Source organism: Pan paniscus, chromosome 6, assembly GCF_029289425.2.
Source record: "Pan paniscus chromosome 6, NHGRI_mPanPan1-v2.0_pri, whole genome shotgun sequence".
NCBI classification, from domain to species: domain Eukaryota; kingdom Metazoa; phylum Chordata; class Mammalia; order Primates; family Hominidae; genus Pan; species Pan paniscus.
Window position 1 is genome coordinate 174241361 of NC_073255.2, and position 16499 is coordinate 174257859.

General features: G+C 38.1%; 1 protein-coding gene across 6 annotated transcripts in view; it reads right to left on the minus strand.

Annotated features, from left to right (window-relative positions):
• The window catches only part of DGKI (diacylglycerol kinase iota), a 479960-nt gene that overhangs the window by 51837 nt on the left and 411624 nt on the right, over positions 1 to 16499 (minus strand). For all 6 annotated transcript variants that reach the window (XM_034965048.3, XM_034965050.3, XM_034965049.4 and 3 more), the window contains one exon: positions 14267 to 14292. In XM_034965048.3, coding sequence (XP_034820939.1) covers positions 14267 to 14292 — 26 coding nt within the window. The remainder of the gene's footprint in view (positions 1 to 14266; positions 14293 to 16499) is intronic.

Genomic DNA, 16499 nt, shown 5'->3' on the forward strand with positions numbered 1-16499 from the left:
TCACTGGCCATCAGAGAAATGCAAATCAAAACCACAATGAGATACCATCTCACACCAGTTAGAATGGCAATCATTAAAAAGTCAGGAAACAACAGGTGCTGGAGAAGATGTGGAGAAATAGGAACACTTTTACACTATTGGTGGGACTGTAAACTAGTTCAACCATTGTGGAAGTCAGTGTGGCGATTCCTCAGGGATCTAGAACTAGAAATACCATTTGACCCAGCCATCCCATTACTGGGTATATACCCAAAGGACTATAAATCATGCTGCTATAAAGACACATGCACACGTATGTTTATCGCGGCACTATTCACAATAGCAAAGACTTGGAACCAACCCAAATGTCCAACAATGATAGACTGGATTAAGAAGATGTGGCAAATATACACCATGGAATACTATGCAGCCATAAAAAAGGATGAGTTCATGTCCTTTGTAGGGACATGGATGAAATTGGAAATCAGCATTCTCAGTAAACTATCACAAGGACAAAAAACCAAACACTACATGTTCTCACTCATAGGTGGGAATTGAACAATGGGAACACATGGACACAGGAAGGGGAACATCACACTCTGGGGACTGTTGTGGGGTGGGGGGAGGGGGGAGGGATGGCATTAGGAGATATACCTAATGCTAAATGACGTGTTAATGGGTGCAGCACACCAGCATGGCACATGTATACATATGTAACTAACCTGCACATTGTGCACATGTACCCTAAAACTTAAAGTATAATAATAATAAAATAAAAAATAATTTAAAAAAAGAAAAAGAATATCTAGAAGCTTAACATGTATATACTTATAAATCCAAATGTAGTCCCTGATTGCTAAAGAAATAGAGTGATGTAGACAATGATTTCCTAGAGAAGGTAAAAGAAATTTTCCAAAAACGAAGACTTGCATTGGTAGAAAAGCTGGGGGTAGAGATTTCTATAGAGAACAGTCAGCTTAGCAGAATGAAGGAAGACATAAGAAGCACTTCCATTTGATAACAGGGACCTCTAAAATAGGGTCAGGGAGGAGTGTGTCAGGAATAGCGTGAAAATGAGATGCTGAGAGAACCCCATTCAGGACTCAGAGGGTAGTGTGAGGCCAAAGACTCTCCCTCCTCTCCCCGAACTCCCACCCCTATAACATCAACAAAAAATCACTCGGAGACTTCATTCAGACTATATCCTCACACAAGTCTACCACCCTCTTCCCCAAAGAGAACTAGAAGTTTAAATATATAGCAGAAAGACAGCTGGGAAATCAGATGCTTGAAGAATGGCTTTGGGTAGACCATGGTTTTTGACAACAGGAAAAAGCCCACAGGATAGCTAAAGAAGATAGGGTGACTAGAGAGGCACACAGTCAGAGAAACAAAGCAAACAGTTAACAGAAATAGTCATGGTTTAAATCACTTTCTTGCAGTCTTATAAAATACCTTTTTTTTTTCCTCAATGGCTGAAACAATTGTCTTCACTAGCAAGGGTGACAGGACGGAAATGTAACCACACAAGGAAAACTGAGTGGATTCTGGCAGGTTTCAAATTCCCTTTTCAATAATCATTGGGACTTTGCATTGTCAGGAGAAAAGCTGGAACCTGCATTATTAAATAGTATTTTGTTCCCTTGCCAAAGAATGTGGAAGCTGCCTGCCTGCAATATTTATACACTTGCAAAGTGGATTTTAGTGTTTTTCAAAAAGTGGGTCTGTGGCAAGGTGTGGCAATAGAAACTCCATTTGTCATCCCAAACAGAAACAATATACTGGAATTCATAAGCAGAAATCCCTACAGGAACTCCTTAGAGAGCAGGGCACAGGTGTCTCCAAAATACTTTCCAAAAATTAAAGGTGGTGTTTTTAATTTTTCCTCCTGTGTTTCATTGCTCAGTGTTCTCTCCTGGCTCAGAAGCCTGTAAGTGTCCAGAGCAGAAGAGGCCTTAGAAGGCAGCCAAGCTCAGCCTGCTCCAGGGGGAAACCCAGGCCTGATGCAAGCGACTCCAAACCATGGCTTTTGGCAATTGCCAACCCTACCACCCATTCGAAAGTTGCAATTACTCAGAATGATACAAGTTGATACGGTTTGGATCCGTGTCCCCACCAAATCTCATGTTGAGTTGTAATCCCCAGTGTTGGAGGAGGGGTCTGATGGGAGGTGATTGGATCATGGGTGTGGATTTCCCCCGCGGTGTTCTCACGATAGTGAGTGAGTTTTCACGAGATCTGGTTGTTTAAAAGTATGTGGGGCACCTCCCCCTTTGCTTTCACTTCCTCCTGCTCCAGCCATGTAGGATGTGCCTGCTTCCCCCTCGCCTTCTGCCATGATTGTAAGTTTCCTGAGGCCTCCCCATCGATGCGTCCTGTATAGCCTGTGGAACCATGAGCCAATGAAATCTCTTTTCTTTATAAATTACCCAGTCTCAGGTAATTCTATATAGCAATGTGAGAATGGATGCACTAATACACAAGTCATTCTGTGTCCATTGGGCTGTAACCTGCAGGAAATGTGTATTTCAAGTAATCCTAGAGAACAATAGGCTTTAATCATCCCAAAAGCCCATGCAAATGAGACATATGAGGTCTATTTATAAAAAAATCTATATGCCCATTTTTTGGCTGTCTGACATTGATGGTTGCTCTCACTCTCTCTTGCACACTTCCTCTCTTCTGTCTCTTTCTTTTGTTGATGTTTGTAAGCAAACTGTATGCTAGGTCTTTGCCTATGTTACCTAATTTAATCCTCACAATAAGCCTATTAGATATATACTCTTAGTATTATCATCCCCATTTTCAGGATGAAGAAATTGAGGTTTAATGACATTAAGTAATTTGCTGAAGACCACATGGCTAATATGGAATAAAACCAGCATGTAGACTCAGGATGTGAAATATTTATGAGATATGAGAAAGCCTGTCTCTTTAGCCAGGGTACTACATTGCCTGCTTATCTGGTTGTATAGACGGTCAAACAATACTATGGGGTCATTAGGTAGTAATACGAGGTCCTTCCTTCCCAATATTTCCCTGGTAAGGCGAAAGGGATGTAGTTTTAGTGGTCTCCATATCCCATACTCTTGTGGCTCTGATGAGGGAAGTTGTAGAAAATCAAGTTGCTCTGCTGGGTGAAGGAAAGGCTTCAGCAACGAACTTCTGGAAAGTATTATGTGAAGTTGTGCTTGCTGGGGAATGGATGTTACAGGATGCTAAGAAAGTCACACCCTAAGATTTAGGGCACCCAAAATGAACCCAGAAATTGAGGATTGACATAACAAGTCTGGCAAAACAAGGAAGCATTTAGTTGACTTAATTAGCTTGTAAGATGGCTGGACTGGTGAATATTTTAACAGCTTTATCCAGGACAGTCCAGACCTAAGCAGCTATAATTGACAGGTTGGGCAAAGAAAAATGCAAACAAAAAATGCATTCAAAGTACTGCAGCATACAGGTTAAAGTAACATATCTAAGACTAACCTTCTAGGAATCGAATGAAACAGTGACAACACATTCTAATATTTTGCAACTGGTAATGATGATAAGATATGTTTAGGGTAAGTCCATAATTCAGGGAAACCAGTCACCAGCCAGTCCTTTGCAAGAGGAGGCCACCAAAACGATAAAACAAGCTCTAGGTAGAGGAGAAGACTTTTGATTAAATATTGGGATTTCTAGTCAAATTAAAAACAAATATAGTAACAATTAGCCTCACATGAGAATTATGTTATAATAACTTTCAGTGTACCAACCCAGCCCCTTGGTTTCACTGGGTGTTAATATAACCCAGATCATATAATTTCATACAGTAGAAATCATAAACAAAGTAAACTTTTAACAATAGGCACAATTCAATTTTTTGTTTCTGCTATCATAGAATATTACACAAAGACCAGAGTCAGAGATTTCTCATTTCCTAAATACTGTATTGACTTATCTGTGGAAATGAAATCTATGATCGCTTCACTTGTTGCCAGACACATCACCTTGTCTGATGGCCCCTTCTCATCTTTCCACTTAAAAGTAAACTAGGGGCCGGGCGTGGTGGCTCACGCCTGTAATGCCAGAACTTTGGGAGGCTGAGGCGGGTGGATCACATGAAGTCAGGAGTTCGAGACCAGCCTGGCCAACATGGTGAAACCTCATCTCTAGTAAAAAACACAAAAATTAGCCGGCCGTGGTAGCACACACCTGTAATTCCAGCTGCTCGGTAGGCTGAGGCAGGAGAAGCGCTTGAACCTGGGAGGCAGAGGTTGCAGTGAGCTGAGATCATGCCACTCACTGCACTACAGCTTGGGTGGCACAGTGAAACTCCATCTCAAAAAAAAAAAAAAAAAAAAGTAAACTAGGACTTGGACACCAGCTCTCTTCCTTTTTCTAACTCCTTTTTTCCCGTTACTTTTTTATTTTACAATGTGTTAATATTTTAACTTAAATATTCTATAACCCCAAAAGCAACCCAATGCAATGCTGTAGGTAAATTTTAATAAAGAGTATTCCCGCAGCTGGGCATGGTGGCTCATGCCTGTAATCCCAGCACTTTGGGAGGCCAAGGCAGGCGGATTGCCTGAGGTCAGGAGTTTGAGACCAGGCTGACCAACATGGTGAAACCCTGTCTCCACTAAAAAGACAAAATATTACCTGGGCGTGGTGGTGCACGCCTGTAATCCCAGCTACTCGGAAGGCTGAGACAGGAGAATTGCTTGAACCTGGGAGACGGAGGTTGCAGTGAGCCGAGATTGTGCCACTGCACTCCAGCCTGGGCGACAGAGCAAGACTTCATCTCAAAACAAAACAAAAACAAACAAAAAAGAGTATTCCCTCATCTCCTCCAGCCACTTACAATCAACCTTCAAAAGACAACTAGATAGATATTAGAATTACAGGATAGATAATTATCACCAACAAAGCATTCCGGAAAAACCAAAACAATCAAAAGGATTACATGGTTACAATCAATAGTGAGATTTAGTAAAGGTAAATGACAGATAATAGTAGGGTCAGGACACATAGAAAGCAATATAACCAGATTTTGGAAAGCCCAGGGGGGTTTGTTTTGTTTTGTTCTGTTCTGTTTTTTAATCAGCAGTGAATTATCTATTTTCCTAGGATTTGTGAAAGAAGGCTAACTAAGAAAAAATATGCTATCATTTTTATTCTTTTCCTTTCAAAACACAGTCTATAGGGAACACCCACTGAGACTACCACAAAAGGCCATCTTTTCAGCACATAGTAACTGAATCTCTGGAAAAAGACCAGGAGTGACCTATCTTCTACAACAGGGAACAATATTAATGAGGCTGCAATGGGATTCAAAGATGTGTAATGAAAGTTTCTGTTTGCCAACACCACATACTGCAGCAAATTTAACAGTAAGACTTGTATAGAGAGAATCAGTTCTGTGCCAGGGCACAGCACAGAATAGGGTAATGTCTCTATTCACTGAGTTTATAGTCAAATAAGAAGAGCAACATTACCCATGAGGAAAGAAAATTGGAACACACTCAAAAAAACAAAACAGGCAATAAGGAAGGAGAAATCATGGGCATTTAAGTTGTCAGGAAAATTCATCTTTGTTTGTCCTTAGCATCTATGGAGGTGGTTCCAAGACACGGAAATTAATGAGCATTGAGGTGAGACCTGAATGAAGGACAATGAAGGTGCCCGCCAGAGAGATGGTAGGAGGTGATAGAAAGCTTATGGCTAAATAAAGACAAGAAAGGCGAGGTCTAGAGAGGGTCCCGCAAGCAGAGTAGAAGTAACTCTCTAAAGCTCGAAAGCAACATGAGCTAAACCAGGAAGAGAAAGAGCCTCAAAAATGAGCACTGTTTTTTACAAGGGGGATTCTATAGGAAAAATCTGATATGGGGCAAAAAAATGACACTCTAGCAACTTTATATTAATGATAGCCCAAAGTCATTGCAAAGTGACGTACTGTGACGGTCAGTACAGTAGGCTCTACCTAGCAATGCAATTAAAGATCTGCACATATTTCCATCTGTAACATCAGTCAAGTTTACTTTTTTGAGACAGAGTCTTGCTCTGTAGCCCAGGCTAGTAGAGTACAGTGGCACGATCTCGGCTCTCTGCAACCTTTGCCTCCTGGGTTCAAATGCTTCTCTTCCCTCAGCCTTCCAAGCAGCTGGGATTACAGGCATGCACCTTCATGTCGGGCTTATTTTTGTATTTTTAGCAGAGGCGAGGTTTCACTATGTTGGCTAGGCTGGTCTCAAACTCCTCACCTCAGGTGATCGCCTCGGCCTCCCAAAGTGCTAAGATTACAGGTGTAGGCCACAGCACCCAGCCAGTATCTAACTTTCTTAATCTTCTTTACTCGTAGTCATCATGGTCATAATAATTATCTTCCTACTTGTGATATCTCTTTAAGGGAATAGCTACCTTTTGAGAACTCTACTATTTAAAAAAATGAATGTTATTGACAGGAGATTGGATCCCTATTTTCTTGATTATGAAGTATGGGGCTACAAGAAGTGGATCCAAAATATATCTTTGAATGTTTTTCTGTGTCAAGGGTTTTTCCTACTTATATGAATAAAAAATTCCCATCTTTAATAATCACTTTCTACCCAATAAAAAGACCTCATACAATTATGAGGTCTTTATTTAACAAATAATATCATGATTTCCTATTACACCAGCTCAAATTTCAGCAATGCTATTGACAGACAGTACAGAGAAATGGTTAGGAAAAGGATCTGGATCCAGATCACCTGAGTTCACATCCTAGTTCTACCTTTTACTCAAGAGGCATGTTTTCTCATCTGTAAAATGAAAATAATAGTAGTATATACAAGATATTCCAGAAATAGGTAACTCAAGTATTGTACAAAGTCTTCCAGAGATTATAAAAGAGGAAACCCTTCCTAATTCATTTTAAGCTATGAATATCATATACATACTACATAATAGAAAGCAAAATTAAAGACTAATCACACTTATGAACATGGGTGTAAATATCTAAACAAAATATTAGCAAATCAAATCTAGCAATGTATAAAGGCGGTAAATATAAGAACCAATTTGAGTTCTTCTCATAAATATGATATTGATTTCTATTTAAAAATCAATTAGTAAAATGCACCATATTAACAGACCAAGGGGAAAAAAATTGTCATCTCTAAAGGTGAAGAAAAGAGTATTAAATAAAATTCAACATCTGTTGAATTTAACAAATTAGAGCGAAGGAAAAGATCCTTATAAGAAATATCCACAAAACAAGTACTGCCACCTGCATCATGACCACCTGGCAGTGAACTTCTTACTTAATTGTGACTTGTGGATGGCACTCACTTTGGGATCAGGAACAAGTCAATGATGCTGACTATCTCTGTTACTAATCAATACTGCACTGAAGGTTTTAACCAGTGCAGAAAGCACCAGAAATATGTATACAAAGCATAATGATTGGAAAGGACAAAACAAAATTCTTTGTAGATGAGATTGCCTATATAGAATTCTCTTCCCACAAAAAGACCCTTCAGATAAGATTTATGAATTTAAAACTTTAGCAGGAATATTGATAAAGAAACAAGATTTTAAAATTCAACTGCATTTCAATATGCCAGCAAAGACTACTTAGAAAACATAATTTTAAAAATACAACATACAAATTGTCACTAAAAATATAAAGTACCTTGGAATATATTTAACACAAAAATGACCAAATCCTTCAAGAAGGAAATTATAAAACTCTATTCATAGCCATTTTAAAAAGCCAATTAAATGTCAAGAGAAGTGGCTTGGAATAGAATGATGCATTATCATAGAAATATCAATTTTCTTTATACAAATTTATAGATTCATGCAATTTTCATAAAAAATTTCACCACAAAATTTGATACGCTAATTTTATAATTTATATGAAACAGGAAAAACTCAATTATAACCAAGTCACTCCCAAAGAACAAATTACAGGATATATCCTCCAACAGATATCTGGACTCACACCAAAGTTATAACAACTAAAACAATAGCACAGGGATAGATATATTCATCAATATAACAGAAAATAGAACCTAGAGACTCACATTTACAGGGAGACAACAGACTTTGTAAGTCAGTGAAGAAAATGAATGAAAATGAAATAGCTGGTTATGTATATGAACACAATCAAAATTAAATTTGACCTTTATCTCTTACCAAACCACAAAAATCAATTCGAAGTTATCAAATATTAAAGAAAGCATTCTAAAAATTTTACGAGACAATATCTTTATGATTATGCTTTGAAAGATTTCTTTAAAAAATACCAAAGGCATAAACCATAGAGAAAACATTAATGATTTTAATGCAGTAAAATAAAGAATATCCATCTATCCATCAGATGACATCAAAAAGAGCTCGAACAGATAAGCCACAAACTGGAGAAAATTTGCAACACACATAGGAAACAAAACAATTTTTACATAGAATACATTAAAAAGTTCATAAATCATTAAGAAGAACACAACCAACCAGGTGGGGAAAAGTGAGTAAAAGAAATAAAAAGACCTTTCACAGAAGAGTAAACACAAATGGCCCATAAGTATATGAAAAGATGTTTGATCTCATGTGTAATCATTGACTACAAATTAAAATCACATTGAGATGCCATTTCATACTTTCACAAGACTAGCAAACATTTTTAAATTAGTTAATATCAAGTGTTGGTTAGGATGTAGATCAATGGGAACTCTTATCCACTGAAGTTGGGAGTGTATATTAAAATAATCACTCTGGAAAACAGCGTGTTATAATGCTATAAGTTAAATATGTGTATAATCTACCACGTAACTTAAGCTATTCCCAGGTTTAAGCACATGGATACCAGGAAGAGTTACAAAAAAGAGAATGTTCATAGTAATATTGTTTGCAATAGCAAAACAAAAACAAACCCCCAAGAAACCTGTTATTTATGTACATATTCATTAGCAGATTGGATATATAAATTGGTATATACTCATACAATAGAGTAGTATACAACATGAACTATTGGTGAAATGCATATGGCACTCATCCATAAGGATGAATCACAAAAAATATTCTTTTGAACAAAAGAAACAAATAACAACATGATTCAATTTGTACAAATTCAAAATACATAAAACTATATATACACACATATAGGAATACATATATGAGTTACATATCCACATATACATTCATATGTAAGATATGCATATATGTAGTAAAACAAGAAGAAACAAGGACATGATTAACAAAAAGGCAGAATAGTAGTTATTTCTGAAGGAGAGGGAAGGGGACATAATTAGGAAAGCAAATGACATGAAGCTCCCAAATTCCTACAAATGTTTTACTTCTTAGTCTGAGGGCCAAGTACACAGTAGTTCGTTTTGCTTATTATTTAAACTGAGCAGATAACATTTTATATATTTTATGAATAGTATCTATTTCAGTAATATACATGAAAGAAAAGTGAATTGATGAGGTACAGCCATTGATGCCTCAGAGTTTGGGCCACACCACAGTGTGTTTCACTGCATAACTGTATTAATCCATTCTCATGTTGCTAATAAAGACATACGCAAGACTGCATAATTTATAAAGGAAAGAGGTTTAATGGACTCACAGTTCCATATGGCTGGGGAGGCCTCACAATCATGGCGGAAGACGAAGGAAGAACAAAGGGATGTCTTACATGGTGGCAGGCAAGAGAGAGCTTGTGCAGGGGAACTCCCATTTACAAAACCATCAGATCTCATGAGACTTATTCACTATCATGAAAATGGTATGGGGGAAACTGCCCCATGATTCAATTATCTCTACCTGGCCCCATCCTTGACACATGGGGATTATTACAATTCAAGGTGAGATTTAGGTGGGGACACAGCCAAACTATACCAGTAACCTACTGCCAAGTACAGCCGTCTCCAAGCCTGACAGTGGATTCATTATTGAACACTTTACACTAGTGATTGTGGTTGTGACAATTTTATTTCCAAATAGCCATTACTGCAATTCATGTCCACTATGTTACTGCTGCAACAAAAAAGCTGCCCTAGAATGTGACGGCCATAGTTGACAACAGGTCTAAGAGGTAGGACAGGAGAGGGATGCCTGCCTCAGATGTTCCAGTGGGGCAAGCAGCAGATTGTTGGCACTTTGAGAAGCCACTAATGCCTTTTATTTTGTAAATGAACAGACATTAGTTGGAAGATGACCTGCCCTGAGTGTGCTGGCACAGGTAGCAGCAGTAAGTGCAGCAGCGGTAAGCGCGGCATTCCAAGGAGCCTGTAAAATAAGCAGGCTAAGGTGACAGAAAGGAAGATGAGTTCTCAGAGCCAGGGAAGCAGCCTGGGCCCAGGAGACGGCTCCAGGAGCAATTTAAATGATGAAGTGATAGGCATTCAATACAGAGGAAACGCAGAGGACAGTGCAATCAATCACTGCCAAGCTTATCTTCTGACAAGGAGTAGGGCTCCAGCTTCCAGATGTAACATTAAAACTTAATGTTTCTACTGGGGTTTAGCATGGCAGGTTTCCCTGAAACTTCAGTTTCACTCAGTTAACTAATTATGAGAAAATGTGACATTGGTATTTCCTTTTTCTACAGGGACAAATCATTACCAGCAGGAGGGAGAAGTTGTTATTTTTGTTCTGCTCTGTTTTGTCATTAAAAAGAAATTAACTTACACAGTAGTAAATATAGTCTTGTTAGAGGAGGGAAGAATTATCTCCATAGTTCTATCCAATCAATCATGTCTTTGGTTTTCCAGGGACATGGCCAATAAAAGAGAGTTAAGAGTTTCGTTGTTAGAATTGGGTCTGAAAATTAACTCTCTCACCTACTAGCTATGTGACCTTAAGCAAGTTACTTAAGCACTCTGAGCCTGCTTTTGCAGCTGTGAAACTGGGGGTGATACATCGACTACAGAGTGTTATTTGTGAAAGATGAAAGGACATAAGGCAGTTGGAGCATGCGAGCACAGTGCTTCTGCATAATAAGCACTCAATACAATTTAGCCTTTATTCTTAGTGACCCTGATGTGCTATTATATAAATATAGAAACAGTTTATGTGTCATTTAGACCTTGTGTTGCCAATTCTATATGACCATACATCTAATCATCAACTGAGCCTTTACTCTGGCACTATAAGCTAAATGGTGTATTAAACATTTTACTCCTCCTCACCCTGATGTAATAAAAGGTTTCCAGAGAAAATTTAATGATAATGAAAAAAACGGTTATTCTCTCCCGTCCTCTTTAAACTTTTCAAGGGCGGAACACAATCCCGAGCAAACATCACAGATAAACTTGTGCTTCCTCTTCTACTGCCTGGATGCTAGCGAATAATACTATGTTTGGGGTGCTTTTAACAAATCAGAAAGTGGGCCGGGCACGGTGGCTCATGCCTGTAATCCCAGCACTTTGGGAGGCTGAGGTGGGCGAATCGAGAGGTCAGGAGATCGAGACCATCCTGGCTAACACGGTGAAACCCCGTCTCTACTAAAAAATACAAAAAATTAGCCGGGCATGGTGGCGGCCGCCTGTAGTCCCAGCTACTTGGGAGGCTGAGGCAGGAGAATGGTGTGAACCCGGGAAGCAGAGCTTGCAGTGAGCCGAGATCATGCCACTGCACTCCAGCCTGGGCGACAGAGTGAGACTCCGTCTCAAAAAAAAAAAAAAAAAAAATCAGTGATTTCACAAATGATTTCTCAATTGAACTTGCTACAATCCCATGAGTTACGCAGTTTATGATTAGCTCCATTTTACAGACAAGGAAAAGAAAACAAACAAGATAAGGTAAAGGACAAAGCCACTGTATTTAAGCTCTCTATGCAAGAGTACCATGGGAATGAAAAATACCAGGGTTATTGGACGTTGCAAAATTAGATTTTTCCAAGAATAAGTTCTTGTCTTAGAGCCAAAGTGACTAGTTATTACAGAGGGAGGACTATTTGAGGAAAGCAAACAAAATAGAAAATCAAGAGACGTAAGGTTTTATATTCCAATTTCACAATCCATGTGTCCAACATGCCTTAAATTTTCTACCAATAAATTTGAGAAAGACAAATTGCTACTTCTCACCTCTCCTACAAGTGTGTTGCAATGCCATTATTGTGTACAAATAATATGTAAGATGGATGCTATAACATTCAAGAGGTTTTATACTAGCCATAGTACACATGAGCTCTTAAAAATGTATAAAAAGAAGGAAATATATTTTCAGTGGTGGATAGAAAATTCTGGTAATAAAGATAAAAGCTTTTTTTCAAGAATATATGGGCTAGAAAATGATGAACAATTACATAAGATTAGGTAAATCATCACTATAATTTTGCATCATGTACTTGAACTATTTTTGGAAGTCACAGAAACAAACTAAGAGGTATGAACATGTAAGAAATTTTTTGAAGCCATGAAATTATAATGGCCCTCTAATTTCAATAATGTTTCTTCAACTAATCACATATAAGGTTCTTAAAATAATCAATTCTGAAGTGCTCTTAATCTTCCAAGCAAGTCTTTCTGGCAGTAGTCACCCTTTAGGACTTCAAAGGACCCTGACATATGCCCCCTATTATTTCATAACCACTTAAGAATTCCTAGTGGATTATCAAATTATAAATCACAAGTTTCCCTCACCCACCATTTTTGTCTGAATGGGGAATAAATTCTCATAGACAGGAAGGCAAAGACAACCAAAAGTCATTAAAGGGAATCCTAGTTCAAAATAAAAACCAAACACAAGCTTCTAGTTTATAATGTGAACATGGAAGCCCAAGGGCCTATATAAATGGGCAAACACCTAGTAATACCAACAGCAATCAGCAAAATAGCACATAATAGCAGGTTACCATTAGGTGGTCAATTGCCTGATCCTGACTTAATGGGCCTGAACATGATTTTCCCTATGATTCTTCATAGAGAATAACACAACTTCATTCCAGTACTAAGTCAGATTTCACAATGTGGCAGTAGAAGAGGCCAGCCTAAAACTCCTTCTCCCTTTTCTTAATTCATTCATTTAATAAACACTTTTTCCTTGTTTGCTCTTCGTTGGAAACTATATCAAAGAACTCATAGTCTAATAGGGAAAACAGGTAAATAAAGCATGAAATTTGTGCATTAAGCCCTAGAATGTAGAAAAATATTAGGCACAATGATAAGCAGATCAGCAAGCCCTCACAGAGGATGAGGTGAGGTGCATAGAAACCATCTATATGGCAAAAGAAGTAGCCTCCTGTCAGAGAGAACAGTATGGATCAAAGCAGGGAGATGCGGAAAAGATGGTGAGCTCCAGAAATCTGATGTAGAATTAGATGTATTGTCACATGGCTGGAAAACAGATCATGGGTAGGAGAAGGGAAAAGATGGTAAATGAAGCAATAAGCAGTGGAGGAAGACAAAGATTCCATCATTTAGTGCTTACTAGTCCATGTTAAAATACAATATTGAAAAGCTGAACACAATTATTGGTCGGCTGGAAAGATTTCATTCTAGAGGCAATAGGAGTAGATTTTTACGATGGAACAATCATTTTGGTGCTAGCCCGGTATACAGTGTACTAGGAAAAGAAATCTAGAGGTATGGACACCAATTATGAGAGAATTTCCAAAGTCCAAGTAAGATACAAAGGGTCCCCAAACCAAAGTTCCATATAGCATATTTGTAAAACATAACTACATAGCATAACTGATCATTGTAGCCACTTAACACTTTTGTGACTGATTGGATAAATGAACAACTCCAAAGGTGAGATGGAAGAAAATGAGATATTTTCTCTTTTGAGTGAATTAGCTGTCTCTTAAAATGCAAACAATTCATCTCAACTGGGTAACAACAAATACCACTGACTGCTTGCCTTCCTTTCAGATTTAGAGTGCTCTTTGCAAATGAGTGATTGGAACATGATCCCAATGTCCATTCTGGAAGGGACTGTAGGGAATATCTACCACAAACTACCACAAAAAATTTTATCATTTTAAGGATAAAAATCTGAGTCATAAAAAGCACAGGACTAGCCCAAAACCACAAAACCACAAAAAGTTTCTGCTGATGGGACTGAAATCAGGCAGAATAAATTAAGGCTTCACAATATTCGTCAACCAGACGGGTTGGAACAGATTTGAAAGATATCAAATTCAGCTAGGGTGATTTAAGTTTTTAAAAGTGTTTGACATTTCACATTCAAAAACCACAAAGCCAATATCTTAGAGACATTTGCTTAAACAATTATTTGCTCTGACAATGAACTGCAAAGACCAGGGGTCAAGTTTCAATCCTGAATTGGTATAAATAAGACAGATGATTCTTACCATGATCTTCTGAAGAGACTGGTGACCTAAAAGGAAATAATAAGCATGATCAATATTTTATATGATAATTATAACGATAATCAAGAATAATTTCAGAGTAATTTTATCCTCAAATTGAATTAAATGGAAAGTCAATATAGTAGACAGTGTAATTAATGTGTTGATTGCATGGTATATTTCAATCAACAATTCCCAACTCTTACCTGGATTGGTTGGATGTTACAGGTTACTAAAATATCAGTCTATGCATGGTGTCCTAGGACTGCAACAAACTTAGCTAAGTCTAGATTTACCACACAAAAAAAGAGAACTCATAGAAATGTAGTATAGATGAAATCCTGTGATGTGTATTGCCCAAGGACATGGCTCCAGCCAGGGATATAAAAAAAGCATTAGATTGGGTGTCTGTAGACACAAAGAGATCTACTTGAACAGTATAAATTGAGACAGAGGTAAAAGAAATAGCATGCACCCTTATCATTACCAGTTTTTGTTTTCACTCTTCATGGAATTTAATGTTTGAGTGAGCTGACCCTCTATTCGCTGCATTATGTCTCAGAACCCGGGAGAAACAGCATGAGGCCAGAAGGCAATCACTGAGGTTCCTCAGAACTTTATCAACAGCTTTTGCAAACTATATGTGAGTTCTGCTCTAATTATGGTAATCAGATCTCAAATGAAAAATCACATCAACCCTAAAAGGCTTGCTTCCCCCCAGCTGACTACTAGTTGAAATACTTTGAGTAGTATAGACCTAAGTTTGGAGATGAATTCACCTCCAGCTTGAAGATTACGGCTTTGACTCACACTTATTCTTTTCTAAGGAGAAAGAGAGAGATATATAACATTATATTGAGAGTTGTTGAAATTTTGAAGGGAAAGACAAGACATCACATACTTCCCCTATTTTGAAGGAGTCCTCTTCTCTGAATGATTGGCTCACTCAAGTCCATAGCAGGGAAATGGCCAAAGATAAACTCAGGAGTTTGGCAATAGAGCTGCCAATTACTATAACTAACATTTATGAGACATGAAGATAAACCTCAGGGCAAGAATCATTCAGTCAATACAAAAATGGTTGAAAATAATTTTTAGCTACTTTGGGATGCTTGATATGACTTTATCTACTGGTTAGTAAGATTATTGTTTATTATGTGAGTGAACAGTAAAGAATAAAGACACAGTGGTAAAGGAGAAAAGGCCTTGAACCTCAATGAGTGGCAAAGTATCAATTTATTTCAACTGTGCAAATCTCTTAAAGTAGACTTTTTCATGAAAACTACAGAGTCCCAAGATTTGGTGGAAAGAAAATTGGCTTCCGGGAGATGGACATGGGGGTGGTGAGCGGAAACCTGCCACAATCCCTAGTCAACACTGCCTGAGAAGCACCATTTGGCCTCCCTGGGTAGGGCTGATTTATCCTCCCACTGGATTCCCTTATTTTTTACCATCCACATACCAGCCTTTCTCACTGGGTTGTAACCCCCTTGAAAACTAAGGCTGTATCTTATTTAGAACAGATGAGCCCTTAATTAAAATGTGTTGAATTGAATTAATCTCAGTTCCGTCACACTGATATTCAGACTGACACATTCTGGAGCTTCCCAAAAAGTCATCATGTTACTGTCAAACCATCCTTAAGACAAGCTTGCCTGCTCCTAGGCCAGCTGCAAGGAAAAGTCCTAGAGACTTGAAAGTGCCTGAAGCTCCAATTGGTTATAATGTGGACACTCTCAGAGCCAAAGGACATCAAAAGCACCCAGAAACACAGGCACCCATATTCTGCCTCCGTTATTATTAAAAATAAAGTTGGGGAGGGGAGTATTGAATGAGAGGTGAAATGAAATTAGAAGCTGAATCTAAAAGAGAACCTATATTTTAAATAAGATGAGCTAATTTCTTCAGGTGCTTAGGTCATACTAGAATCAGCCACAAGGAAATATCTTTCCTCCTGGTGTTTGCTGATGAGAAGTAAGTGAAAACGTGTCTTGGATTGTTTGCAATTAATTTGTCACAGAGCTACAGGAACAAAGTAAAATTCATGCCAAAGGACAACTAAATGTCTCAAGTGGAGAGCTTGTGAAGCAAGGTCTTTGCTGGCTTTGTGCAAAAGCAAAGCCCTGATATTAAATCTGAAAAATTCCAGATGGCTCCGTTAGAGTCCCAAGGGGATGCATTCTGCAGTATGTCCAGGCAGTGGATAAAATATCAATTTCAGAGTGTTTTGTGAAAA